At 68.7% G+C, this 24,850-nt stretch overlaps 1 protein-coding gene across 1 annotated transcript in view; it reads right to left on the reverse strand.

Annotated features, from left to right (window-relative positions):
- Positions 1 to 9,934: 9,934 nt before the first annotated feature.
- Positions 9,935 to 24,850, reverse strand: part of KCNQ1 (potassium voltage-gated channel subfamily Q member 1) — a 255,539-nt gene continuing 240,623 nt past the window's right edge. The window contains exon 16 of the mRNA XM_016131129.2: positions 9,935 to 11,167. Coding sequence (XP_015986615.2) covers positions 10,940 to 11,167 — 228 coding nt within the window. The 3' untranslated portion in view covers positions 9,935 to 10,939. The remainder of the gene's footprint in view (positions 11,168 to 24,850) is intronic.

Consider the following 24,850-nt stretch of genomic DNA (forward strand, 5'->3'; position numbering starts at 1 on the left):
TGCGCGGTCTGCGCAGGAGGCAGGCCGGCCGGGCAGGCAGGTCGGGGCGCTCCGGAGCCCCCGACCCAGGCCGGGTCCGGCCGCGCCGCCGCCGCCGGCAGAGCCCCAGGCCGGGGCGCGGCCTCGCTGGGCCTTTGCCCTGCCCACCTGCTGGGCAAGGTGTTCCGGGATGCGTCCTAGCAGCGGTGGGGGGTGGGGCTGGGCGCCTCCTGGACGAGCTACCCCCCCACCCCCCTGTCTTTAATGTTCATCTTTGCACACCCAGGGACGTCGAGGTATTTTACAGGCCTTGAAAGTCGGGGAACCTTCGGCAATGCTCACGTGTGCTGGGCCCGGGCACCCGGGCTCCAGTGACAGGCCAGCACTGGCCACCGGAGGCTCGGCCTTCCTTGCTTAGGAGCAAGCTGTCCAAGAATTAGTGTGTGAGGGAGTGCCGTGACTCCTCGGGGGGTACAGCTGAGGCTGCAGAGGAGGCAGGACTGGGAGCCCCGGAGACCAGTGCCTGGGTCGCTCGGTGCCCCTCTAAGTCTCCTAGGCTTTCGGCAGCATCCCCCGACACCTCTAAAGGCCAGGGGGGCAGTGGGAGGCACAGAGGACAGTGTGTGTGGCCTTCCGGGCCTCAGCATCCCCAGGTGGAGTCTGTGATGCTGTTCCGGATGACGTCCTTCCTCCCCCTGGGGCATCAGCTTTGGGCATACCTTAAGGGGCCCTGCGTTGGGGACAAGGGTGCCCTGGCCCAGACTGAAGGTGACCGGGGTGGGGGGGCTTCCTGGAGGAGGCAGGCCTGAGCTGAGTCTTGATGAAGACCGAGGGCAGGGAGAGGGACCATTGCCCACTTCGGGGGAGGCTGGGTGGGGCTGGCGCCTGGGGTCCTGTCCAGGGTGGGTGCTGGGGTGCAGGCAGGCAGGGGGTCCTAAGGCCCTGAGTCAGACTTGTGGGGCCCCTCAAATATCTCCCCTGAGCAGGGGCCGGAATTGTATCGTCTCCCCAGAATCTATACTTCTGGGCTCAGATGAGGTCTTCGGGTCTCCCGGGGTGCTAATACTGTCAGAAAGAGCGAGAGGCAAGTTGGATAGTCTAATAGCACTCCGCTGAAAATTCAGCCTGCCAACTAGTTTCCTTGGAAATCGCGGGTCCAGGGACTAGTGCTTGACTCCGAAGCTCGTGGACAGGTGTGCTCCGACAGGGAGGGTGTGGGAAGGTGTGGGCATGCGCGAGCAGCTTGTCGGCCGGGGCTGGACCCAGGTGTAGGAGATTTGGCTACGGCAGGTCCCACCTGCGCCGCGGCGGAGCGCCGGGTGGCCACGTGCGTGCGCGTGCGTGGGCGGCGGTCTGGGGCGGAGGCTTTCGCCCAGGGGCTGTGTGAACCCGGGCGGGGGCGGGCCGTTCTGCCCCCTGGGCCTCGCGTTTTTGCTGTGTAAAGGGCGCAGAGGGACCCCCTCCTGCCCTTCCACAGGGCACCTGCCCCTTGGGCGCTCCTCAGAAGCTGGACGCGGTTCATGGGACGAGGTGACGCGCGACATTGACGGTCACGGTGACGGGGAGTGGGGGGAGGTGCCGTCCCCTGCGTAGGGTCTGTGCGGGGGCTGAGCCCGCGGCCTCACCTCTCGGGCCTCTGCGGGCTGCGCCTGGGGAGGAGGCAGGCCGCCCTCAAGACTGTGTGGACATGAGATGTGGGTAGGGAGTGTTCCGGGGGTGCAGGGGCCCGGAGGAGTGGGCACGTACGTGGGGGCGGCAGTGCGCTCGTCATGGGGACAGGGTGCCCGGGAGCAGGTAGAGGTGGGCCCCTCTCCCCTCCGTGGCCCTCGGTGGGCGGCTCCCATTCTCCAGGGTCCAAGCCACCAGCGGCCGCGGAGCCCCACATCCAGGGCTGCGAACGGGCTGGGTTTCTCCGTGTTACGGGTGCCCCCGGACCCGACCCCACGGAGGGGACCCTGCCCTGCCCGGACGGGAGGCCAGCGGCAAGGGACACAGATAATGCCTGCAGGAGAGAGCCCGGGCGGCACTCGGCTGGCTCTCCAGGGAGGCTCCCCGGAGCAGGCCCCTTGCCTTGGGCGTTGTGGGGTGCGTAGAAGTTTGCTAAAAGGAGTAGAGGAGGGACAGCTGGTCAGCGGGTGGCGGGAGTGGGGGTGGCCATGCCAGGGGTGCTGGCTGGGGAGGGGGGGTGCAGGGCCAGCTGCTGGGTGGGGAGAGGGAGTGGGGGCTGGGCCGGCAGTCTGGCCCCCTCCTGCCTGGCGTCCGGTCTCTGCTTGCTGAGCTGGGTTGGAGCCTTGGAACAGATAGTAAGGCCCCTGGCCACGGGACTGCCTTTTCAGTGTGACCAGCAGAAGAGCCAAGTGGCCGCAGCTCATGGCCTGGCCCGAGTGCCGCACTCTGCCGAGGGGGACAGGACTGCGCCGATGGGGTGACTGAGCCCCGTCCCCTCTTCCTGCCTGCCTCTCCTGCAGGAGACGGAGCCCTAGACCCAGGCCTGGCCGGGCCTCCGTGGGGTCCGCGAGGCTGCAGGCTGTGCTCAGAGGCAGGGCCGGGAGAGACCGGGACCCCCAGCTCGCCCTGGGTCTCTCCCGGAGCGTTAAGGAGGGCAGGAATGGAGCCTTCTGTCCTCGGCACCACTCATGTACCAGCTCGTGCCCCCCGGAGTGTCCTGTCCCCACTGTGAGATGGGTCCAAGAGTCCACTTGGGGGCTGGAGGCCAGTCCTGCCGACCCCTCGCTGGCGGTGGCCTCCTGGCCTTTGCCGGCACTGTTCCCCCTGCCATGTCACCCTCCCACGGGCTGCTGGCCACCTTCTCTGTCTGCTTACCCAGAGGGGACCCCTGGGTGGGACAAGGGTGGGCGTGCGGAGTCAGACACACCTGGCTTCACCCAGCTCTGCTCCTCACCAGCATGCAGACTTGGGCAGTTGAGGTGGGGAATGTGGCCTCGGGTTCCTCGTCCATAGAAAGGGGGCAGCGAGACTTGACCGACTCGCGCCAGGCCTCAGCAGGGGGACGGTGTCCCTTAGCGCTCTGCGCAGGGGGTCCCCTTGCCTGCTCTGGCCCCCTGCCGTCCGGGAGGCCCCGCCCCCATCACTCCCACACCTGCCTGGCCATGTCCCAGCCCTGCGTCCCCCGCTGGGCCCCTCGGGCAGGCAGTCTGGCCCCGGGAGGTGGGTGCCCAAGCGGAGGGGGGGGGCCCTGGTGGGGAGCTTGCGCCATGCCAGGCCTGGCGATCCGGGCGGGGCAGGGGCTGAATGGGTGCTCTGTCCTGACGCTGTCATCTGCCCCTGGGATTCGGTTTCTTGGACGCCAGTGTGACTGCAGGTGGGTCCTGCAGGCCCGGTGACCTCGAGGCCTGGGGCTCAGGCGTCTGAGTCAGGCAGAGGCGAGCGGGGGACAACGAGACCTGCTCCTGGGGGACGGGACCGAGCTGGCAGCAGCCTCGGGGCTCGCTGGCAGCGAGAGGCTGCTGGGGCGTGGGTGCCAGGCCTTGGCAGGGCTCGCGGGAGGCCGGGCCAGGAGGTGCTGGTAACCGGAGTCGCTGGGCACACGCAGGGCTTTGTGGCGCATTGTCAGGGCCTGGCTCTGACTGCTGCACCTTGGGGCCGGTGGCAGGGGGCCCGGGGGGAGGGCGGAAAGCGCGTTGGTAGGTGCCAGAGAGACGCAGACCGACATACCCGCCGGCCTCTCGCTGCCCCGTGGCAGCTTGGGTTCTGCGTGAGGTGAGGGCAGGGGGTGGCCCTCCCCACGCACTTTGGGGGTGCAAAGGAGCTCTGGGTGGCGAGGGGGCTTCCTGGTGCTTAAGGGCGAGGAGTTTGGAGTCAGAGAGGCCCTCCTGCCCTGCGCCTCACCCACCGGGGTCCTCCTGTCTGGGGTCCATCCCTCGAAGTGTTTCCGGCCGAGTGGCTCGTCCATTTGTCCATTTGTCCGGCCCACCTGGGTGCATCCACCTGGCCGCCTCGGGGCAGAGACCGGTGGTCCTAGCCAGCGAGGCCGGAGGCGGGAGGCAGGCCATGGAGCCCGAGAGGAGATGCCTCTGAGCCACGGCCTCTCCCTGTGCACCCAGAGGCCCTTGCTGGGGTGTCAGGGGTCCCCCGCTCTGTGAGGTGACAGGAGCAGAACTCAGGCCGCTGGGCACAGGTCCAGGAAAGCGATGTTGGCCCCAGGGGTGGGTGTGGGTGCCCGCGTCCGGCCCTCAGGGACCACAGCCTAGAAGCGAGTCCGCGTCCCGTGGGGGGGCAGCTGAACGTGATTGTGGCAGGTGCACTGAGGCCCCTCCGGACAGGCCCGAGGAGGGAAGGGCCAGCTCAGACGGCAGGCCCGCAGCAGCCGCGCACACTCACGCCGCGTGGGGGCTGAGGACCCCCCCGGAGGGGGCGGGTCCGGAGGCGGGGCCCACCCGCTCCCAGCCCAGGGACTGGGCCGTTTGGCAGCCCACGGTGACAGTGTTCCTGTGTCCGTACCTTGAGAAAAGTCGAAGGAAGCAGAGTGGGGCTGCAGTGCGGCCTTGAGGACCGTCGGCCTGAGGAGCTGCCATAGAACGTTCAGGAAGCGCCGACTGCATGCGCCTCGTTGCTTGCTCTCGGCCCACCCCGGCCCCGTGGACCTGGCCCCACCGCATTCGACAGCCGGGGAGGCGGGTGCGGAGGGCGTTGGGTGCCCGGCTGGAGCGCACGGCCTTCGGAAGCCCTCTGCCCGCGTCACATGGCCTCCCCAGCCTCGGGCCCATGCCTGTGAGCGGTGTTCTCAGTAGCCATGCTGTTGAGACTTTGAGGGGTTGGCCCTGAGGCTCGCTTCTGGAGTGGCGTGTCACCCCTCTGACCAGTCCCCTGAAACGGGCAGTGTGGGATCACCCCAGGCCCTGGGGCCACCACGGAACCCGAGAGAAGGCCAGCCGGCCCCGTAACAGACAAGAGTTGTAGGCTCCGGGCGACAGACGAGGCTGGTCGGCGGGCCAGCCCCCAGGCCAGTCGAGTGGAAGGCCCAAGGCGATTGTCCGTGCCTCTCTCCTCCCCGAGCCCCTTTGAGGCGGACCCGCGAGAGGGGACAGATTTGATTAAGACCCTTTGAGATTGCTTAATCACGTTACCCACCCTCCCGACAGCCCCGTCTTTAGAATGCCTTTCTGTGGAGGGGCCTCCCGCCCCCGGCCAGGACGGGCCTTCTCCCGGGAGAAGCTGTGGTCCCCAGGCCCAGCCCCTCAACAGGGCTCCTGCCCCTCCCCCCCAAGTGCCTGGGGGAACCCCACCCCGGGGCCTCTCCCAGCACGAGCCTCCTCTCCCCTCGCCTGGCCGATCCATCTCCGACCTGTCACTCCCATTGTCCTTGGCGGAGGGGCTGTGGCCTGGGGGTGAGGGCTCTTGTGTGCCCACCTCGGGGCCCCTCCTGCAGACTCCCTGGGCCCAGGGCTCGCACTAAGATGGAGCCAGGCTGCTGAAGGAGCATCCCGTGAGCGGCACCGTGAGGTCCGACATCAGGGCTCGTGGCCTCGCTGCAGGGGCTGCTCGGGCCCGAGGGCCTGGGCCCCAGCCGGCCTTTCCTGAGCATTCCGGGAGAATGCTGCACGGAGTGACCTGTGCTGCGTCAGGCACTGCCCGGCGGCAGGGCGTCCTGGGTCGGGGCGGTCCTCTCACAGCCCCGTGTGACGACGTGCTGCCGGCCGAAGGGCCTGGTTCACGTGCACGCGCTTCCAGGCTCGGTGAGCCGTGCCTCCGGCGCCGGGGTTTGGGGGCTGCCGTGCCCAGCTGCAGCTTAGACAGGGTGAGGGGCTCCGTCCAGACACACGGTGGGAGTGCGGCCGAGCCAGGGTGGGCGCGAGAGGGTCCCCAGCCTCTAGCTTCCATTCTTCACCCCGATGCCCCGCGGAGGCTGTTCGTGTACCGCGTGTGCGGTGTGGGGTCTGGCAGAGTGACCCCGCGGTCAGGCTGATTGCGGGGTTTCTCGATCGTGGGGAGTTCGGAACCGTCCCGTGTGGCCGGGGCAGTGGCAGCCTGGCCGGAACCGGTGGGCGCGTGGCCGCGTCAGGAAGGTGTCCTGGCTTCTCGGCCGGCGTGGCGGACGGAGCAGCGGCGTTCGCACCGCCTGGGAATTTCCTGCACCTGTTCCTCGGATCCGGCCAGTCTGTCCCCGAGATCCAACCCGTGAAGCTCGCGCTTCTCAGCCAGTCCCTCCGGCTCCTGGTCACTCGCTTTCCTCCTCCAAGGTTTTTCCAGGACACAGCAAGGGCGTGGCACCCGCCCTGGCCCTGCGTTCCCCCGTCGGCACCGGCAGGGGGGGCACCCACGTGCCCGAGGCCTGTCTGCTCCCTCCCCTCGGTGCTGTCTGCGTGCCCCACGCGCACCCCGGCACCCCTTCCCATGTGTCTGCCGCTGCCGCCAGCTTCCTGGGGCCACAGACTGGGCAGGAAAATGTGGCCGACTGAGCCAAGCTGTCCGCTTTGATGTCACCCAGAAAGGGCACAGGCTTTTCTGCAGGCTGGAAACCTGGGCAGGACGTCGCCGAGCAGGCCGCGGAGGGGGCCGGTGGGAGCGAGGCGGGGTGGGCAGTGTCCACTCGGTCCCGGCCGCCGCCCACTGTAGCCCGGGCCCACGGGAAGCAGCAGCTGGTGCTGGGTCCACTGCGGGCGCAGGGCAGACCCTGTCTGGGGCTGCCGGGGCTGCCAGGCCTGCCCGGGCCGACGGTCGCCGCTCAGAGGAATAACATGAGCTGAGAACAGGCGAGGGGCCGGTGGGTGTGGCTCTGGGCACTGAGGGTACCCACCCCCGCCGGGTGCCCTGTGGCGGGTGGCCGCGGGGACAAAGACCGAGGAGCGAGGCGGGTCCTCGGGTGTCTGGCGGGTTCGCCCGGGCCGCTGCCCCCTCCACCACCTCCTGCCTTGCCCGGTGCCAGGGGCCGCAGGAGGGGGCGAGGAGGCCCCGTGCACCCCTGGCACCGCAGTGCTGCTCAGAGGCGCTGAGGGGAGGGCCACAGAGAGACCTGCCGGGAGAGACGGGTCTGGGGCTCAGAGCGGACCCCACGCCTGCAGTCCATACAGGGAGAGGCTGGTGTCCTGGCCTCAGAGGCCTAGGCAGGGACGGGGTGGTGGCCAGGAGCCCACCCATAGAGAAAACCCCTCTTCAGGCGGACATCCGCAGCCCCCCCCCCCACAGGCAGCTCCCTCTCGGGCGGGTGAAACCGCAGCAGCTGGCCGGCGAGGTCAGAGGTCACCTGGTCCAGGGCTCCGGTGCTGCCCGCCGGCTGCAGGACCCTCTGCCCCAGGGCCGGAAGGGGCCTGGGTGGCGGCCGTCTGCACACCCGGACACCCGCGGAACCCAAGGCCGCCCGGCTCTGGCCCCCGGGCGCGCTTCGGCCTGGCCCATCTCCCCAGCTCGTCGGCTCTCGGGGCCACAAGCCCAGGGCCAGAGCCAGGAGCTGGTGCCGATGGGGACGGAGGGTGGCTGTGGAGAGAGCCGGGCTGCTGGCGAGGCGGCTTTCAGTGGAGCTAGGAAGGGCCCCAGACCAGGGACGGGCCGCATGTTGGAGAGCGAGGACCCTGTCCCATTGGGTGGCCTGGCGGTCCCCACAGGGCGGCGGGGGCTCGGGGCTGTGGGGTGGGCTACCTTAGGAGCCCGGGCCGCTGTCTGCCTTTGTCACTCATGCCTCCCACCCCCGCTGTCCGGCTGCCCCAGTCTGAGCAGCGGCCTGATCACCTCATCAGGGCACGGGGTGGCAGGCCCCGGCCTAGCACCCATCAGACGGCACTGCCTAGCGGTGCCCCGCCCAGCTCCAGAGGGCACGCTGATGGAGGAGGGCCGTGGCAGGGGACGCAGGTGCCACCACCCCGCACCCCCAGCAGACGCCCGGGGCACCCACCGGACACTGAGGACCTCAGTGAGGGAGCCCAATTTGGAGACAAAGGCCGGGCGCTGAGGACAAATGCTCGTGGATGTGGCCGGCCAGGCGCCCGGCGAGCCCGCGGAGGGGCGGGGGAGGGGCCCGGCCTGCACATGCCACCGTTGCCTGGGTGACGGTCCTCTCCCAGCGAGGTCTGCTGGGCCATTGTCCGGGGCACACAGGACGTGTCACACACCAGATGGCCGTGTGCTGTCCAAGTCGGTTATCGGGGGGCAGAGTGAAGGAATGTGGCGGCCGGGGCGCCATCTGTTCCTCGGGCTGCGGGCACCGGGCGGGCATTGAGCGCCCGGCCGGCCCGGCCGGCCCCCTCGGCGGGCTTTAATTAGCTAATTCCATAATTGGGCTTTATTTCAGGTAAATTGCATTTCACACCCGAGAGGGCGGCGCGGCCCTGGCACAGTCTGCATGCTCGCCGGGGGGCGGGGGGCACACGGGCCGGGGGCCGGGCCCGCCGCGGGTCCGTGAGGACGGGGCCTGGGCCCGGGGCTGCCCCCGGCCCGCTCTCCAGCCAGCCACTTCCTGGGGTTTCTGCAAATATTTACCCAACAAGGAAACAGCAGCTTTTGCCTTTCCAGTAATTGTTGCTCTTGCCCCTCCCCCGGTGGGCGCAGGCTGGGGAGGCCCCAGGCCCGGTGCTGCCCGCTCCCCGCCCCCACACCGGCCAGTCCCCGCAGGGGGAGCCGGGGCCCTCCCTTCCTGCTGGGGCCGAGGCGACGTGGGGACCCGGACCCCCGTCCTGACACTGGCCCTTCGCTGCTCAGACGCCCCCCGCCCCGATGGCGTGGGTGTCGGGGTGGGCTCTGGAGGGAGGTCGTCGGGAGCGGCAGTCCCGGGGGGAAGGCTCAGCGCCCTCCTGCCCGGGCTGAGTGTGTCGACCCGTGAGCTGGAGTGGGGGAGCCTTGCAGAGCACTGGGGCGCCCCCGCGGCAGGGCGGGGGCGGGGGCACGGGCACCTGCCCAGCGTACGTCTGTCTGTGGGAATGATACAGGGCGCACCGCGCTTCTGGCAGGGATTGAAGCGCAGTGGGGGGCAGCGTGCCGGTGGGGGGCCCCTGCGCCCACTGCCACCAGGACCCGTCTGTGCACCTCGAGCTCCTTACTGGTCCTGGAGGATGGGCCCGCGGGTCCTGGGTGAGGGCCAGCCTGGCCTGACAGAGGCAGGTGGAGAGGCCCTGGGGTGTCCCTTAGGGTCGTTGCCCGGGGTGCGGAGTTCGCTGTGGCACCCTGGCCCTGACCAGGCCGGGCGCCTGGGCAGTGTGCTGGGCCCTGGAAGGTGCCCACCTCTCCCGGGGCTGCTGGGAGAAGGTCAGTGACTGCATTCCTATCACGCCACTGGCCGGGGCCACCCCCGGGGGCCGCTGAGCCGACCTGCAGCCTTTGGCTGGGTCTCGCAGCCCCTCTGAGCCCCTTGGACCAGGCCCCTCTCCTCTGCAGGGCTGTGAGCCCCTCTTCAGCGGCGACCTGGGCACCTCCCTCCAGGGGGGCTGCAGGGCTTCTGTCTATGAGAGGCCTCGAGGGCCCAGGCAGGGCCTGGGGGGACGGAAGCTGGGCCTCTGGGCAGTGGTGGGGGGGTGGGCAGTGGGGGCGGGGGACGAGGGCATGGAACACAGGGTCCCTGACTTCTGCTCGCCCCGCCCCTTCGAATGGTCCCAAGGCCTGGAGGGGCTGTCAGGGACAGCTTGCTGCAGGAGCGCCTTTGAGGTGGCCATGGCCTAAGGGCACGATTTCAACAGATTGGGGGGGGGCGGGCATTCCAGCAGAGGCAGAGACAGAGGCCGGGAGGTTGGGCCGTGTCTCTGGCCACCTTTCTTTCTTTCTTTCTTTCTTCTTAGCTCGTGTGGACAGCTCTGGGGGCGGGGGCAGGAACGGGCTGGCCTCAGGGTGCCCCTGGGTCACTGCGGAGCCCCCACCCCAGGCCAGGGGACTGGGGGCTCCTGGGCGGGCGCAGACAGAGCAAGGGGGCTCTGGCATGTTGACGGGTGGGCGCGGCGGCTTCAAGGGAGGACAGGGCTGTCCCGAAGATGGTCTTCCCCGGGAATCAAGGCCAGTGCACCCCCGAGACCAATCCTGTGACTCCGCGTTTATTAGAAGCCAGCACAAGAAAGAATCAAAATCACACCGTGAAACTCATTAAAATGCAGATTCCAAATCACCACAAATAATTCTGATTTCTGCGACGTGACGCCCAGGAGGAGCCCCGGTCCTGTGGCGGGGCCGTGTTCCCCTCACGCGGGCTCTGTGCATCTGTCCGGCTGTTCGGACCGGGCGGGGAGCCGGAGGCAGGCTGCATGCGAGCAGGGTTGGGGGGCCCTCTTCTCTCTGGAATGGGTAGGAGAAGCTGCCAGTCCAAACTGGGGCGCCTGTCCACCCCCATTGCACCGGTGGACATCCCGCCTCCAGCAAAGTGCGCCGGGGGCAGCAGCGGGCCCATCCCGCTCGAAGCCGTGGCCTTGGGGTCAGCTTCCTCGCCATCCCCTGCCATCGAGCCAGCATCTCTGGAGACTGAGGGCCAGGACCCAGGCCTGGGGTCCTCTGAGCGGGCCTTGTGGGCATCCTCGGCATGGGCTGGGCCTGCCCTGCCCTGCCTGTCTCCTCCCTGGGTCTGCCTGGGTCCTCGTTTCCAGGCGGGGGGGTGTGGAACCCACAGGCCCTATCTAGGCTGCCTCTCAGTCTCCCCTCAGAAGGCCCTCTGGGGTCTAGCAGGGTGGCCCTGCATGTACCTGTCCTATATCCTGCCACACATGGGACAGACCGGGGTGCCCCGCCCCGAGGGCCAGCCTGACTTCCTGCCACTGCGTCCCAAACACCACAGAAGCAATGGCGGCCACAGTCCAGAGCTGAGAGTGGGCTTCCACACCCAGCCAAGTTCTAGTACCCGCTGGCTGGGAAGAGGTGGCCTCAGTGAACCCCCAGGCTCGTGGGCCGGGGTGGCCCATGGGGGGTCCAGGGCCTGGGGGAGAGGGGCTGCTCTCTCGGCCTTGGAGGAAGTGGCAGGGGGCCCGATGGGCACCCCTGCTGAGCGGGAGGCGGGGCAGGCGGTGGGCCTCCCCCCTCAGGCCCTGGGCCCCCATCAGGACCCCTCGTCGGGACCCCTGCGGGGGACGGTCAGCTGTTCGTAGGTGGGCAGGGCGCTGCTGGGCAAGAAGAGCTCGGGGTTGATGGAGCCTCGGCAGGGCCGGGCCACGTGGGCCCCGCTCCCGCTGGGGGGCTGGCTGCCCGGGGGGCCGCCCTGGTTCAGTGAAAGCAGCTGCTGGAGCATGTCTGTGATGAGCACCAGCCTCTGGTCCAGCTGTGTCACCTGTGGGGACAAGAGCAGAGGTGAGTTAGGCGGCGGAGCAGCCCGGACGTGCAGGCGGCTCCTGGTGCCCGAGGGTCGCTCAGTGCCGGGCGTGCTCGGGCTCGGTCAGGCCTGTGGGCGTGGGTGTCACAACCCCTGAGTGTATGTGCACCTGTGTGGGGGGGCCCTCTGTAACCAGGGAGCAGTGGCCCAGCCGGAGCCAGGGTCTGGAGAGGGGCCGCAGCTCAGACGGCCCGCGGTGGCCTTGGGGCACTCTGTTCTCCCTGCCCCAGGACGCTAGAAACGGCGGGGGAAGGAAAGGAGGCGGCCGGTCACCCAGCGGTGCGGGGCTGCCGCGGGGCACGGAGCGTCACGGCAGTAGAAACCGCGGAGGGAGCCCCGCGGAGGGCGCCCCGCGGAGGGCCACTGCGGCAGCCGGGGACGGCGCAGGCGGGGCCGGCTCCGCCGCTCGTGCACCTGGACACGCACTTGGTGACGTGGTGTGTGATGTCCGGGTGCCCGGCTGCCCTGAGCCGGCCTGCCCCGGCACCCACCCGGGACCCACGCTCAGGACCACGTGCAGCGCGGTGCTGGCGGGGGCGTGCACGGGGGAAGGTGCTGTGGGGTGCAGTGAGCCATGTGTGCCTGGCGCTCCGGAGCCAGTCCCCGGGGGACCCGGGCCAGGCTTCGGTGTGACCGTCAACGCCCCCCTTCCCAAGGCCGTCCCAGCAGCCCTGCCCCCATCCGAACGGCTGTGAGGTGGCTCGTGTCCGCTCTGGAGGCTGAGATGCAGGAGCACCGCCGAGCACGGTCTCCGCCTCCTCAGCTGGCCCTGGGTCTGAGACCTACGTGTCCCCGGCCTGGGGACAGCCGCGTGTCAGGTCCCATTGTCCAGACTAGAAGGGCCTCGACGTCTCCTTCCCCAGGCGGAGCTGATGCGGGAGACTGAGGGGGTGCAGGGCTCCTCTGGGGGGCCATTTGCTCCGCCCCCACCCCCAGATGCCTGCCCTACACCCCAGTCTCCGCAGGGCGGCTCGGAGACCATCGCCAAGGCCTACCGCTACCCACAGGTCACCCGTGGGACCTCACCCCCACAGTCCCTACCCCCAGGTTCCATGCTGGGCAGGGCGGGGACTGGTCAGCAGCCAAAGCACACACTGGGGGGCGGCAGGGGGAGGGGACCGACTGCTCCACCTGGCCTGAGTCACCCCGAGCACCCTCCCCAACAGGACTGGCCCCCTCAGTCCCACCACCAGCTTGTGCCCTGGGAGGCCCGTGGGGGTCACCTGGGCTCTGGGGTGCCCCTGGGCCCCGCGCGAAGGCAGCATGGGCGTGACTCGGCGCCCCAGGACGGCGCCACGTGCGTTACAGAAGGTTTGTGGTTTCGTAAAGTTTCCCTTTATGGCACTTGCACATCTGCTGACGTGCCTGGATGTGCGAGGGCGCGGAAGCCTTTGTGGGGTGTCCCTGGGAGAAGAGACGTGGCCGCGTGGCTGGGAGGTGGGCAGGGTGAGGGCTGCGGGGCGGGTCTCAACACTGGGCCACCTCGGGGTGACAGTCGCTGCTGGGAAGTGGGCAGGCGGCATGGCGAGCAGCGTGGGCCAAGCCCTGGGGAGCCCTCCCGGTCCCTGTCGCCTGAGCTGTGGCCCCCCAGAGCTCAGGCCACACGTCGGTGCCGGTGCCACACGCCCCGCGCTCCCTGGTTCGCCCGGCCCGGCCCCCGGGCCCTGAGCGCAGAGCGCCTTGACCGGTGGTCAGGCCTGATGAGCAGGAGGGTGGTGCATCTGTGGGGTGGGTGCCCAGGAGGCTCTGCCACCCTGGGGGAAGGCAGCCCCCGCTCCGTGGAGCGGGGCGCGTTCCCCGGGCGTGCCCTGGCAGATTGGTTTTGGGGATCTCGTAGCTCATCGTTCTCTGCAACTCATTGGTGACGGAAAGGGCAAGGCCGACAAAAGCTCCCTTGTCCCCTGCCTCCTCGTACCAGACAGTGGCCACAGGGCCACTCGTGGCCCATGGCCTCAGGGAGAAAAAGGCAACGAGACGGGCAGCTAGCGAGGTGCCCGGAGCGGGGCGGCCACCCGGCTCCTGTCCGCTGTGGTTACGACTTCGTGTTCCAAAGAAAATCTCAGAAAAGAGGCTTCCGGGGGAAATTTTTGCAGAACCTGCTCAGCCATGACCCCGGCTCCAGATCTGATGACGACGACAGCCCTGGAGGTGGAGACGGGACATGGGGCCCGGGGTCCCTGTGTGTCAGCACGCAAGGCGGGGCGGGGCTCCCCTCAAGACCGCCCAGGGCCCTTTCTAGGGTCACGGGGCAAAGGTCGCCTTGGCCCTCCTCCTGTCTGCAGATGGCTCGGGAGCCGTTCTCAGGCATGATTCTCAGGATATTCAATGTGCGTGCTGAGCTGGGCTGTGGGAGTCGGGGGGTCGCAGGCTCCAGGCAGGGCCTTTGGGAGCCTGGGGGCCCAGCGAGCTCCACCCTGGCCTGCGCACCGGGGACCCTCACGGGGACACAGCTGTGGCGACTCTGGTCCGTGCGCCGGCTCTGCCCCCACGTCACCCTCCGCCGGGCCCCACCACACGGCTCCAAACACCCCCACTTCACAGCCAGATGAGGAAACAAGGGGGCGCGGAAGCCGACAGGCCGCACCGAGGTTCAGGTACTCCCTCGGAGCCGCCCCCCGCGCCCCCCGCTGTCCCTGGCTCCCCCATTTCACAGATGCTAGGAAAACGCGGGAGCAACGGGGCCAGGGGCCGGGGGCTGCGGAGGGGCCCATCTCCCTCGCGCTGGCCGCGGGCCGGGCGCACCTGCGTGCCCTGCCCTGCCCCCGCTGAGCCCCCCTGAGAGGGGCTGCCGCTGAGGCCCAGAGGGCCAAGCGGGCCTCCAGGCCCTGGCCACAGCTTGGAGGGACACGGTGGGGCAGGGCCAGGAGGGGCTCACAGTAGTAGGGACCCTCGCCTGCTGCCCTCCCGGCCCCCGCTCTGGCCAGCTGGGGAGGGAGCCCAGGCTGGAGAGCCCAGGGCAGAAGCCACATCTCAAAGTCTCTGGGACTGCCACCCCCCACACACACATGGAGCCGTGAGAAGCCCCGGGCACAGGGTCCGACAAGCGAATTCTGACTGGCGGACAGGAGCCCGGCCTCCTGCTGGTCTCAGCGAGGGCCGTCAGCCTCGTCAGGCCACAGTCGTGGACATCGGGCCCTGCTGGACACCAGGACGGCCTGATGTCCACCCTGGGCTGCACGTCTGCTGAGTGGGTTGCGGGGGGTCCCGAGCCCCCGGGGACTCCCGAGTTCTGCATCTCCACAGAACGCCGTGTCTGTCACCCACCCCCACAGGCACTGCCCCTGGGCCCAGCCCTCTGTTCTGAGCTGCTGCCCGGTCAGGGAGGGGGCCGGGGGCCACAGGGACCTAAGGCATGGGCAGCTGTGTGGAGCACCCACCGGCAGGGTGACAGCTGTCGCCGAGGGGAGCAGAGGCCAGAGGTGCCGGGTGCATCAGCCCGGACGCTGTTCCCCTGGGTGCGGCAGGAGGGGGCCGCCTGGCGTGACTGACCCCGAGCAGCTGGCCCTGCGGGCCTCGGCCGGGAGCGGACCGCGGAACCACAGTTTTCGCCGCTCCGTTCAGGCCTCGCGGTCTCCACGCCCGTCACCCAAAGGCTCCCGCGCCCGGCCTCGCCTCCCTGTTCCTCCTGGCAGGGCTGGGGAGAGCCCCGCGGGCCCTTCGCAGCCCCGGCCCGGCCCGGGCACCGTCCGGCCAGCCTCCGCCGCAGCACGGGGGTCCTCTGACAACACGAGCCGCGCCAGACCCTCCCGGCCTCGCAGCTCACGCCCCGGAGAAGCCCGAGCCGCTTGGTGGCCCCTGGGCCCGACGCCCTTTGCTCCCCGGGCTCCTTCCTCGTCCGCTCTGCTCCGGGACATGGCGGCCTTGGCTCCGTGGTCTGCGCCAGGCACCCCCTCATCCTCAGGTCTCGCCGAGGGGCCCAGCTCTGCTCCGAGGCCGGCCCCCCAGCCCCCCGAGCAGCCCTGATTCTCCCACGGTGCCCGGTGAGCACGTGCGTCAGCTCGGCCTCAGCCATTCCTCTCACTGGACTCCGGTCCCAGGAGACCCGGTCCTCCGCCTGGCCTTGCAGTTCACGCTCGCGGGGTGAACACAGTGGGTGCCGCTCCCGGCCCGGCGCCTCGACTCCGGAGCCCCCAGGGGACCCTCTAGCCGAGGGGGCGGCGTGGGGGAGGGGGAGGCTGCGGCGAGCTGTCTCGAGACGTCCCCCCCCCCAGCGGCACCCTGGCCTGGCCCCTCCCCAGAGCGCACAGATGGCCTGTGGGCCCTGTCCCAGCGCTGGGCCTCAGTGACGGCGCAGGGCTCAGGAACACCCCTCCCCCACGGCCAGGACGCGGGAAAAACACCCATAAATCACGCTTTCGTTAGGGCCCGAGGGGCTGGACGGGCTTGCAGAGCTGGGTAGGGGTGGGAAGAGATCACAGCGCTTCATAACGGCAAAATTTATGGCAGGAGACGGTGTAATTGTGTTTATGACTCTCTTTCAGGGCTTTAGCTCTTGCAGGCAAAGCGACGTGCTTCTCTGGCTGCCGAGGTTTAGCTGCCAGTCCCCGGGGCAGACGCTCTGCCCGGCCTTCTGTCCCGAGGCCGCAGGGCCGGAGCACACGCACGCGGCGGCTGGGGGCGGGGCGCGCGGGCCGCGTGTCCGTGGCGGGCCCCGGCGTGAGGCCACGCTGCAGGCGTGTGAGCACGCGTGGAAGGCCACGGGAAGGGCTCAGGCACACGGACGGGCTGCCCGGGTCCCCGGGCCGTGCCCCCTCCGACCACAGAACCCCCCACGTGCCCGGCGTCAGAGCGACCGGGGTCTCTGCTCAGAACTCGGAGAGGTGCCCGTGCCGCGCTCTGAACAAAGACAGGGCCAGACCGCGGCCGCCGGTGGCTTCGTGGCCCGAGCCCTGTCACCCCTGCCGCCGTCGGCCCCCGCCAGGCCTCCCGCCCGGCCCTCGCTGCCCGCCGGAGCACCTGGGGCTCAGGGCCGCACCTCGTGCCCCGTCCTGCCCGTCTGCTTCTGCAGGAGCCCCACACCGGCCCTCCGCCCACCCCGCCTCTCCTCCGCCCACGTCACCGCTTCTTCTGTATGTTTCTTGTCCCTTGTCCCCCCCCCCCACACACACACTAGGACAAAAGCCCCCGGCAGTGCCTTGTCCCCCAGTGGGCTCCATCCAGCCTCCTGGACACTTAGCCACCCTCCCCCTCTCCTGCCCCTCTGTCAGGCTGACGGCCACGTCCAGAGCGGCTCCCACCCACGGCCTCGCCGCGGCCGCTCTGCGTGGGCTTCTGCGTGGGCTTCAGGGAGGAGAAGGCTCACGGGACAGAGGTCATGCACGGGGTCGGTGCCAGAGTCAGGAGCCGGCCGCTGTGGGCGCTCGGACCCCCGACTGAGCCCCCTCTGCGGTCCGGCTGTCCCCGTCATCCGCCCACTCCACAGCCCGGGCCTGCAGCCCCGGCCCCTCGGCTCAGCCGCAGGCCACGCGGGTCCGGCTCCCTGGCCTCTCCGCACGCACGCGGTGGGCTGGCGGCAGTCCGCGTCTGCCCTGACTCCCGGGCAGCAGGGGCCCAGCTCTGCCCGCTGGCCGCCCTGCCGGTCCGTGCAGCTCCCTCGTCCGCCGCCTCCCCAGAGCCCTGCACCCCCTCCTCCGCTCCACGGCCCGCCGACCTGGAGAAGAGAGGCCCGGCCTGTCCTCCCATCCTCCGGGGCCGCCCAGCTGCCGTCGAAGGCCACCGTCCACGTGTGCCCGGCTTTCTCCCCTCTCCCCAAATCGCCGCACGCGCTCCCCTGCGGCCCGCATGCTCCGGCTAGTTCTCCCATCCCCCAAGCCCGCGACACCCTCTCCTGAGCCCGCCACCGGGGGCCGTCGCCCTGTCTCTGCTCGGCGGCGGCGGCCAGGCCAGGCAGTGCCCGCCAGGTTCCGGCGACCCCGCCTGTGCGTCTCCAGCCCGGCCCCCCGGAGTTCACTGGCGCCCGCCTGCTGGGCCGCCTCCCGGGGCGTCTCTGGATCCGGATGGAGCGCCTTCTCCCCGCGTCTCCCCGCGGCTGCTCCTCCCACAGTTCTGTGCTCCGTCCGGAGGCCAGGCGGGAATCTCGGGCACCCCGCTCGCCCGCCCGACCCAACAGTGGCCTCAGGGAAGGGACATTAAAAGGGGGGCTCCCCTTGCCCTCGGAGCCAGGAGCGGGGCCATGCAGACGCATCCCAACCTGGCTGTGAGGTCCCTGGCCCCTGCTTGCTCTGCGTAGAGGGCCTGCCTCAGGCCCTTTGCACCTGCTGCCTCCGGGTGGGGAGGGGCGGGCTCGCCCCCTACACCTTCGGGCTCCCTGCGGTCCTGCCCTTGGCCCTCCTCACCGACTCGCTGACCGTCCCGTTCCTGCCTCTGTGAACCACGGCGGTCGGCCCCGAGGGCAGGGCTCCGTTCTCTTGCGTCTAGTTTCCTAGTGCCTGGCACACAGTAGGTGCTCAGTGAAGACCGGCAGAATGAGTGGACGACCGCCGCAGAGGCCGGACTGTCCAGGTCAGCCCCGGGGAGGCCGGCCAGCAGAGACGCCGAGGCGCCTGGCCTGTGTGCGTGAGTGTTTGGGCGAGCATGTGTGCTTGGGCACACGCACATATACGTGTCCACGCAGACTTGACGCAGAGCTTTGGCCAGGACCCTGCCCCGGGCGCGGGTGGAGGCTGGGAGTTGGCATGCAGAGCGGAATCCAGGGGCGAGGGCGGGGGAGCCAGGGTGGCCGCCCCCCGCCTGGGGACAGCGACCCTGTGACCCAGCCGGCCAGGGCTGGGCTGCGGCTGCAGCTGACCGGCGAGCAGGCAGCCCCCCAGCCCCCCGGCCACACCCGCACAGCTTCCCCTGTCCAGCCCCCACTCCTAGGGCAGGATTCCTGAATCAGCCCCCCGAGGCGGGAAGCAGGCTGGAGGCCGGACAGAGGGGCCCGGGGCTGGGGTCCCGGATGGGGGCTGGTCGTCCAGGAATCTAGGATCTAGCCCCTTTCCTGGCACCTGGACGAGCCTCGGGAGGGGGGGCGCGTGGGAAGAGCCCCAGGGTTGAGGCTGCAGCCTTCCTGGGGAAGTGGCAGGGACTTCCTGCCCGCCTGGGGGCCTGGGCACGCCTCCTCCCACCCGTGGACCGACAATGCCGCTCAGCTCCGGGGGCCCAGGACCCTGAGCCCCCCGCCTGCCCCTCCTCCACGCAAGCCCGGGCTCCTTGCCGCGGACTCGGTGCCCACAGGTGGGCCCAGCCCCCACGCACTGTGCTGGGGATGCGGAGCAGCCGGCCCGGGGCAGGCCCTGCCGTGGAGTGGCAGCCCCAGCAGACGAGGGCGGCAGGTCCCCCGAGGCGGGCCGGGCGGGGTGGACGAGCAGCGCCCGAGACCTCGAAGGCGGGACAGGTGGGGTGGCGAGGCCTGGCGCCTCCCCCTCTGGCCCTCCGGCCATGGATTGCGACCCGGCAAGGTCCCCGTCCTCTCGGCGTCCTGCACGCAGTCAGTCCCGTCCAGCGCCCCCATCTGCCTGGCCGCACCCCGCATGAGTCCAAGGCTCAGCTCGGTCCGCTCTGGGTGCCTCCTGCGTCCCTGGGTCTGGGTGCCCCCCCATGGCCCACCCATGTGGACACACAGTAGGTTCTTGGTGCCGCGTTGGGGGGGGGGCTGAGGCCTCTGCCTACGCCCACTGTGGGGGTCCAGCCCCTGGCCGTGCTCCTCATGGCTCAGCGGGGTGCTGCTGCGGCCCACACCCACCCTGAGACTGGCTGTCCAGGAAGTGGGTGAGGAGGGGGTGAGCAGGAAATGGCGGGGACTCCAGGCCAGGCCATCTGCACGTGTCTAGCAAGCCCTGCCCCCCTCTGCTCTCGGCACCCCTCCTTCTCAGGCCACCAGGCGCCCCAGCTCCTGGCCCACCCACTTGCCCTGCCCTCACCTGCGGTCTCTCCGCAGGGCTTTTGTCCTTGAGGTTCATACCTGGCCTGGGCTCAGTTACATGCAAATGTGAGAGCCAGCCTGGACACGAAGGGGTGCCCCATGAGGGGGTGGGGGTCAGACTGGCCAACCTTGCGACCCTGGCCATCCCTGCTCCTCCCTGCACTGAAGCCCGACCCCGTCCCGGGTGGGTGGTTCTCAGCCATTTCCCGCCCCAACAGACTGCAGGGCGCTGTGAGCATGGCACGCAGGTGCCCGGGCCACACCGAAGTGGTCGCCTGGGAGGTCCTGGGGCAGGCAGGGCACACCCCCCAGGTTCCTGGCTGGGGCCCCAATCCTGGGGGCTGGGGCCTGAGGGAGGCGGGGCCTACCTCTCCCGTCTCCACCCAGCCCGCTGGGAAAGAGGAGGGCTTCAGGTGAGGGCGGGGCCGCCCGGATTGAGAGAGACAGGTGCTGGATGCAGGGGCCTCCCTTAGCCCAGTCTGCAGGGGCCCCAGGCCTCCCCCCAACTCCCAGCCCTCCTGTCGGGGCCACCGCGGGGCTCAGCTGTCCTTGGGCCGCTGACCTGCTGGCTCCTTCAGAAGCATCTACATCCACTACCAGTTGGGGAAGCGAGGAGGGTCCTCCCCCGAGCTCTTGCAGGGGGTCTCGGCTACACTGGTACATCACAGGTACCCCGAGTCTGTGTTCCCCCCAACCACGAGGGCCTGGCAGCCGCCCGTGAGCTCGTGACTCAGACTGTTGTGGACAGTCTCGTCCCCCATGCGGCAGGCCCTCTGCACGCGGTGGCCCGTGCTACCCGGGCGGCATTGACGCGCCACCAGCCGGAGGCACCTGCATGGAGATGTGCAGGGGGCGGGTAGGGAGGGCACCGGACCAGGTCAGAACAGGAGAGCGAACAGCGGTGCTGCCCAGCAGGGTGTCCGCCCCTGCCCGCCACGGCCCGCACCCCCACAGGCCGAGCCCGGGCCGGCCCGCCTGCAACCCCCGTGTGGGTGACAACGTGCCCACTGCCACCGCCCCGCACACTCACGCCCACTCTGCCATGGCCTCCACGCGGAAGCCGGCGACCTCAGGAAGCCCGGGCCCTGATCCCGAGGTGCGAGGCCAGGTGTCCAGGGCGCCGGAGGGGACAGAGGGGGATGTCCTTGGGCAGCTGGAGGCCTGAGAGCTACCGAGGCAGAGGGGGTTCTCCCGGGAAAGCCCACAATGCTCGGAAGGTGAGTGGAAGGGCGGGGAGGCCTCCACCCAGGAAGGCAGCCGGGCCGGCCTGCGGGCCGATGAGAGACTCAGGCCCTGTCCGCGGCTCCCAGCCCACCCTTCCTGCTCCCTGGTGGGGAGGAAGAGCATCTTGGGACACGGGCCTGGAGGGAGGACCCACGCGGAGCAGGGGGACAGGGAGAGGGAGAGGGTGTGGGCCGCAGGCCTCCAGGAGGGTGCGGTCACCCGCTGTCACAGTGGAAGGTCCCCCCCATCCCTAGGGCCTGCATCCAGGGGCCTTCGCAGCTCCTGGGTACCGCACAGCTTTTGGGAGACGTGCCTGGGGAGGAGCCCAGGTCCCTCTGCCAACCTGAGTTAAAGGTGGGGAGCAGGGCCCCCACCCGTGAACCCCCTCTCCCCGCTGCCCTGCCCCACACAGCCCCAGCCCCCCGGCTACCAAGAGCGCTCCTGTCCGGGGACCTCCCGGTCCTGAGTCTGCGCATGCGGGGTGACGGGCCGGCCCGTCCTGCCTCCTCGCCCACTCTCCCGCGCGCCCCGAAGGCGCTCGCCGTTCCCCCTCAGGGCCCGGGCTCCTTGGCCGGCCACGTCCTCCTCCTCCTTGCCCGGGTGCCGTCACTCTCCCCCTCCACTCCAGAGTTTTCCTGCCATCGGCCAGCGAGCCCGCTGCAGGCGCTCCCGTGGGTGCTGTGTTCTCCATCCCGTTCCCGACCCCAGGCGACACCGGCCCTGGCTTCGCCTTGGTGTCCTGGACCATGAGCCGCGGCCAGTCCGGCTGTTGCAGTGTCAGACGTTATCTCCTGACGGCCTAACGTGGAGCCAGAGGCCAAGATTTCATTTCACCTGCCCTTGCCATTCCCCTACGCCCCGATATAGTCATATCGCAATTCTAGGCTAAATAAACATCTACCGTTTGTACTTCCTGTAGACATTATATCTTTATATTCCATTTATTCACATAGAATGCACTTTGTGCAAACACGTAACTTTATGCCATGTTTACTTACGTAAAATGTACTTTATGTACATGTTATATAACTTTGCATCGCTATGTAAATGCCGTTTTCAGCCGAATCACAGGGTTTTCTGTGAGGACAACTTTTTATTTTCCTCAGGGTTAAGAAGCGCCTTTCTGTTTTGCTTAGTTTTTAATGCATCTGTCACGGGTTCATTCTGGAGCTCTGCCAGAATTGTAAAACTGCTATTCCTCCTGTTGAGCTTCATTGTTTTTTCTCCTAGAGGTTTCTTGTTGGGCGCTATAAGGACTAGTTTTCTCCAGTCCTGCTACATAGTCATAATGCTAGAACTTCTTGCCTCAGTCATGCTGGGAATTTCCTTGGTCGGTCTGTCTGTCTGTCTGTCTGTCTCTCTCTTTTTTCTCTCTCTCATTAGATTACCTTGTTTCTTGGATTCTATATTTCTCTTTCTTGGTTTCCCCCTCATTGTGCTGGAGTAGATCCTGAAATAACTTTCTGAGAAAAGGCACAAGGCAGGTAAAACTTGACTGTGCTTGTCTGAGAATGCCTTTAATCTACTCTCACACCCAAGAGTCTGACTGAGTATGGAATTCTAGCCTGAAAAGAGTTTTCCTCAGAAGCTCGAAGGCATGTCTCCATTACACGCCTTCATTGCTGCTGAAAACTCTGATGCCATTGGATTCACCGTCCTCTGTATGTGACCCATCCACTTTTTCTGTCTGGAAACTTCAGGTGTCCCCTTTATTGCCGGTGTTCTGAAGTCACAATGATGTGTGCTCACGCAGACACTCTGGGAACTGGAGATGGGAGAGGTAAGGGTCTTACTTTTTAGCATAAAAATTTTCACCGAGTTTTTTTTTTGCCATGAAAGCTTATATTCTATCGTAGCTGCCCTTGGTGTCCCTAAATTCAAAACCTCTCAGGTTGAGCTTCTCTGGGGACGAAGCCTCCTGCCCTTGGATGGGCTGGGGGCTGGACAGTACCTGGCTTCACGGGGCGGTGGGGGGACCCTGGGAGCACCTGCTGCTCAGAGTGACCTTCACCGAATCTCTTCCTGCCTGTGTCCCACCCGGCCTCCGCTTTGAGGACACCTGGGGCTGCCGTCCTCGAGCCTGTCCAGGGCTCAGGCTGGGAGCTGGCTCGTTCTTGCCGGGTCTGCCTCCTGCAGCCTCGGCGTCTACATTCCTGGGGCTCCGCTGCCTCTTCTGCGTCCCAATTTCTAAACTTCCGCCCACATTTATTTATTTTTTTTTTTTGGCGTCTCCCTTGCCTTCTCCGCCGACCGCCGTAGCCCCGCTGATCTACACCTTCGGATTGCTGCCTGGCTTTGCCGTCCTGTGCGCGGGCTGGAGGGAGTGGAGGTAATCGCGCGGTTCCTCGCCCTACTCCGCCAGAGGCGGCACGTTACCTTTTCTCCCGTCTTCATCTGAGCGTCCGTCCCTGGCGTCCCAGGGCTCCGGTTACCCGTGACCTCCCGGGGGCCACTTCGTGCTATCATGTGTCCCGACTTCTCAGACACACGTCCGAGAAGGCCCTTCAGCTCCCAGGGCCCACCCGCGCCTGGGTCCGTCCCCTCCACGTCCCCTCCGCGGCCGCCCTCTCTGCGCTGGCCACTGCGCGGTGGCCGCCCCCGTCCTCGTGCCCCTGCTGCCGACCTCGCCACGTACACTTGGTGCCGGTTGCTGGTTTGGAGGCCCGGGGCCCAACGTGCCACAGAAACCCGGCCCCGGCCCCGCCGCGCCAGGGTCTCCGAAGCATCTGGACTCGACACGTCCCGTCCTCCCCGCCGCCCTCACCCCAGGAAGCGGCGGCGCTGGCTGCCCGCGGGAGCCTCTTCCTCTCACGCACCTGAGCTCTCCCTACCCAGCTGCCAAACCACGTGCAGCTTGCCCTGTGGCAAAGGTGCCTAATAGTCTCCATGACCATGTTCTCCTTTTTAATGAACAGAGCCCAGAATTAAACGGGGAGTGCGGCCGCCTGCAGCAGCGATTTGCTTTCCCAGGGGCCCTCGTGGCGACCCGGGGTGTGCGTTACGGTCTGTCCCGTGGACGAGGTGGTTTCTGGGTAGGGTCTTTTCCCTCCTTCCTGCTGCTGGGAGGCGGCTGTGATGGCGACTGCAGGAGCAGCCACCGGGGGCCATGGGGACAGGAGCCCCGTGTTGCAGACGGTGAAGGTGAGAGAGAAAGAGAGAGAGAGAGAGAGAGGGAGAGAGCGAGAGAGAGGGGCCCGGTGCCCCACCGCCGAGCCGTGCGCCGTCAGCCCCGGGCGGCCCCTGCGGCCGGGACCCCTCGGCTGGCAAAACTGTCTCTCGATTATCGTCTCAGAAACAGAAGGGACCGACCCCCCACCCGAATCCAGTGCACCCCTCCCTGCCAGCTGCTCACTCTGCCTCCCCTGACACCCACCCCGCTCCTCACACGGCTCAGGGGCATGGAAACCGGGAGCATGTGGCCTCTGGGCTTAGAGCTTAAACCTTTCCTGTGGCTTCTGACCTTCCCAAAGTAAGTGCGAACCCCTTACGGGGGCTGCCAGGCCCCGACCTGGCCCCGGCGCACCCCACCTCGTCCGAGTCCCACTGGCCCGAACGCTGCCGACACCTGGCCACTCCCGGCTCCCCGCCCTGGGACCTCGGGAATGACACTGAGGAGCTCGTGGACAACCCGGTGACCGGGCGAGCCGTGAGCCAGCGCACGCATCCGCACCGGCGAGCACGGGGACCTTCCAGGGCCCAGGCGGGGGGCCCGGCCCGGCCGCCAGCACCACAAGGCCTCAGGAGGGGCCGAGGGTGGCGTGGGCGCCCTGCTCCGCTCGCGGACCTCCGCCCGGCTCCCCGCCCCCCACTCGGTGCCGGCTCCGCTGTGGCCTCCTTGGAGGACTCCGTCCAGCCCGGCTCCCGCCGCCCTCCCGCCTTCTTCCTCCGGGCCCTGCTGTTCCGTGCCCCGCGCCCCACCCCCATCGGCACGCTGGCTCGCTGCCCGGCTCCCCCGGCCGGCTCCCCCGCCCTGCGTTTCCTGAGGAAGGGGTTTACGTGGCCTCCCAGCAGCGTGTGCCCCTGCAGGCACACAGTAGGTGCTCGAGACACCGAGTCGGTGGCTCCCTGGTGCAGGCAGGGCTGGGGTCGTGAGGTGGGGGGCACTCGGGGGAGCCCCAGTTATCCTGCACCTCATCGGCTTTCCCCCAAGCCCACGGGTGGTGGGCTGGGGTGCTGGGTGAGCCCCATTCCACCCCCCGGAGCCATTCGCACACTGTGGGGGCTCCACTGCAGCCCTCCCGGGCGAGGGCTGCGGGGAGCAGGGGGTAGAGGCGGGCGGGGGGCGGGGGGGGCCCCGAGGCCCAGCCTGGCGCGCCCGCGGCACCGTGGCCTGGCGAGGGCTGCGGGGAGCAGGGGGGAGAGGCGGGCGGGGGGCGGGGGGGGCCCCGAGGCCCAGCCTGGCGCGCCCGCGGCACCGTGGCCTCCGGGTTTCCGTGACTGCCTGCGTGTAACCGCACGGCGGTTTCCATCGGCACTGCCAAGTGGCGGCTGCCGCGCCTGGCCACGGGTTCCGA

Source organism: Rousettus aegyptiacus, unplaced genomic scaffold (assembly GCF_014176215.1).
Source record: "Rousettus aegyptiacus isolate mRouAeg1 unplaced genomic scaffold, mRouAeg1.p scaffold_m13_p_5, whole genome shotgun sequence".
Classification (NCBI taxonomy): domain Eukaryota; kingdom Metazoa; phylum Chordata; class Mammalia; order Chiroptera; family Pteropodidae; genus Rousettus; species Rousettus aegyptiacus.